Here is a 3608-nt window from a genome sequence, read left to right as displayed (position 1 = left end):
ACGTGTACTACATATTCTCAAAATCACTGACATAAAGCTTGAGTAAATTCACTGACAGTATAAAAACCGTGAAAGCTTGAATTTGACGGAACAGCATTATTACGTGTACTACATATTCTCAAAATCACTGACATATAAAGCTTGAGTTGTCACCAACAGTGACAAATAAAGCAATACGTGCGAGGTCGGTTCTCTCTATACAGCTCTCTAACTAGGGGCGCATGGAATTGCGTTAACCCGCTAAAAATTGAGGTGGTTTTCAAAATTTTAACCCGCTAAAAATTGAGGTTGTTTTCAAAATTTCTTGGCTGTATTTATATTTTTTATTGGAATTTAGAAATGGTAGATTAAATAGTTTCAAATTTAGAAATGGTAGATTAAATAGTGTCAAATTTAGAAATGCTAAATTAAATAATTTTTTTTTTAAATTTTAATTGTTTTTATAAAACAATGTAATATAAATTTAAAATTGCAAAAATATTTTATATTTAAAGTTGAAAGAATTATTAGATTTATTTTAGTTTTGAATTTACTAATTATAAGAAGGACTAAATTTCTTTCTATTCTAAAAGAGATGTACATGTCAAAAAATTTGATGTCTCTCCACACTTAGTGGATCTAGAGTTAAAAGATCTAAACTACTTTAATTTCTCTTTTAAATAAGTTCATAATGATGATGATGGTTAACATCTATTGAGACTAAATTTTGGTCTATCAGACCTAAAAAAACGAATTATTTAGTTTGATTTAAGATTTTATTCCTATCCTCAAAAAGCTTGGAGAAAAGCCTCCCGAGCTCACTGTAATTTTGACAACATAAAACGCTAGGAATGTCAGTATTGCAATAAAGATTTTGAAACTGAGATTTAATGTGGTTGTACGCGGGGCACTCTAAGAGGAAGTGATTTTCATTTTTGATGTTCGTATTCTCACAGAGATATTATATTCCACATGAATACCATAAATTCTCAATACCATGAGTAATACATTTTTATTTTAATTTTGCTATTTTTTTTTAATTTTACTACATTAAAATATTTATAATTACAACTTCTCAATATAGTTTTTTAATTTGTCAAATTAAAATATGGATTTTACTATCTAACCAAAATTTTGATCAAATGTGATGCAATTAAAATTTCAATCTAAATAACTAAGTGTTCAAAAATACAGTTTTTTAATTTGTCAAATTAAACAAAGATTTGAGTGTCCAAGCAAAATTTTAAATGCGTCATTAAATGTTCATGCAAAAAATGATTTGATTGAATTGAATTTTTTTTTATGACTTCAAAGTTCAAAATATTAATTTACCTTTACTTTACTAGATTCTTAAAACTATTAACATGATAATTTTTGGAATAAAGTAAAGCAACACCGACTAATTCTTTAAACGAGTGACACAAAGTTGATAAGGGCGGCATTAAAGAGACACGCAAACAAAGGCAGGGCAAAGCAATATGTCCTAGTTAGTGATGTCCAATCAACCTGCACACATCGAAAGAGATGAGACGCCCACAGAGAGGTTCTTGGACGGTGTTTAAGAATGGTCACTGCATTCACAGAACATATGGAACACAAATCGTAATAAGGTGCATGCTCTCTGCAAAGATATTCTTGAGGCCAGAGTGTCATTGTATTCACAGGAAGCCATGGAAGCTAAGCAGCCAGCAGGGTTTGGAGACAAGAATACGGCCGACGTAAGATTGAACTTAATCGATTCAGCTGGAGTGGAGTATCCCGGAAATCCTATTTTACTTCATTCTCAAGTGTTGAATAAGGCTGAGCTTTTTGAAACCAAGCTTTCCCAAAACAGGTCTTCGGCTAAGCGGTCCTTTGAAATGAAGGTAACATGTTATGGCCATGCAGAGAGTTACATCAAATGTATTCAGCTAATGTATTCTTATGATACAGACCAATGCTTTAATTTCAGCGACGTGGATGAAGCATTGGATATTTTACCAGTTGCTTCGGAGGTGATGTTTCGTGATTGTGTGGAGTCATGCATGCAATATTTAGGTGCTGTGCGCTGGAGTTCTGAGCAAGAAGCCAAGCTTCGTGTCTTGTTATCATCTTTGAACACAAATGTATTGCCTGATTTAGCTGCCAGACTTGGTATGACCCGAAGCGAGTCCGATTGCATGGATATAAAGATAGTGACGGAGTCTGTACAAGATTGGTTGCAGATGACTTACCGTAATAAAGACTATCGCAGCACTGTGGAGCAACGTATAGTTAACTACTTTAAGTTAAATAGGTCCCCAGCTATTAAAGATGCCTGTCGAGATGGCATTTTGAAGCGGTTTAAGGAAGATGTGGAAGCTATCAAGTCTAATAAATCCGATCAAAGTTCTATGAGAACGGCTTCTGGTGACTTGTCTTGGCTAATGGGTGTCATTCGGCATTGTGATGCAAAATTGTTCGCAACAGTGGTCGAAGAGTTTTGTGAAGATCCCGATCTTCGTAATGCAGTAGCTTGTGGAGCGGTACAATATTACTCTACTAAACGTGACATGGTTACCATTTTAATTGATCAGATATTGAAGGCTATGGTAAATGGAGAGATAATTACTTCAGTGTCATTCCGTGTCGATTTTCTTATCAATTGGACTGATACAATGGTCAAGCTCTTGGATAACAGTGAATCTCGAAATGCACTGGAGACAGATATTATTGGCGTAGGGGAAACCCTCCCTTTGGTTGAGCAAAAACGTATTTACAGCGCTTGTCAAGAAATTTTCATCAAAAATTACATAGACATGAATATGCTCTTTAAATGGTGGGCTCAGAAACTGGAGGATGCCATCATCTTTCACAAGATTTGATATAACTAGTGCACCATGAGGAGGCAGGAGGAGGCTTCATAGCGACAAAAGTATATATGACACTTTGGCTTTTACACGCTCTTTGATTTGTTTCTTTTTGTAATTTATATGATGAGATTTATCGTAGCTTTATGAAAAAAGATTTGCATGATAGCTACCCGTTATTATGAGTACCTTACCTGCCCGAGACAATGCAATTATTATACACATCTTAACTTAATATGGTGTATGTATGTCCTTTTTATCATAAATGTTTTATTTATGCTGGATTTAGTATGCAATATAATACAAATCTTTAATGCTCGTGAGTTCTTTGGTACAACCATCTTTAAATGAAAAAAACTATAATTAATTTTTTTTGGGTCTTTACATTAATTTCTCTATTTAATGCACTGCCTACCTGTGATTTTTCATGAGGATGAATCATACTAGATAATTCCCAGAAGCTTTAATTTAGAAACTATTTTTTTATTATAATAATTTAAATTTGATAATATATTTTTTATTATGTTATAACATATGAGTTGGCATATAAATGAATAAGACTATTATGTTATAATATATGAGTTAGGATATAAATGGATAGAAATAAAAGAAGTTATTCTTTGAAATTTATTGGACAATTTCATTTGAAGTTTTATTGTTAGTATTAATATTATTATTTTCAGTTCAAACTTTAGATTAGCCTAAATTTTTAGTTTTCTCATGTAATATGTTTCATATTTCAAATTCATGGTCATGTAAGGTTTTAATTTTAATGTAAGTTAAAAAGTAATAATGTATTTC

General features: G+C 32.2%; 1 protein-coding gene across 1 annotated transcript; it reads left to right on the top strand.

The window, feature by feature from the left end:
• The first annotated feature begins 1649 nt into the window (after positions 1-1649).
• On the top strand, positions 1650-2822 carry LOC149165564 (BTB/POZ domain-containing protein At1g63850-like). Its single transcript, XM_089429859.1, has one exon. It carries the CDS (start codon positions 1650-1652, stop codon positions 2820-2822), a length of 1173 nt encoding a protein of 390 aa, XP_089285985.1.
• Positions 2823-3608: the final 786 nt, after the last annotated feature.

The sequence above is a fragment of the Pinus tabuliformis genome, chromosome 5_1, assembly GCF_031772625.1.
Source record: "Pinus tabuliformis cultivar Carrire ecotype Pingquan chromosome 5_1, CPIR1, whole genome shotgun sequence".
NCBI lineage: Eukaryota > Viridiplantae > Streptophyta > Pinopsida > Pinales > Pinaceae > Pinus > Pinus tabuliformis.
This window is presented reverse-complemented; position numbering and strand designations above follow the sequence as displayed.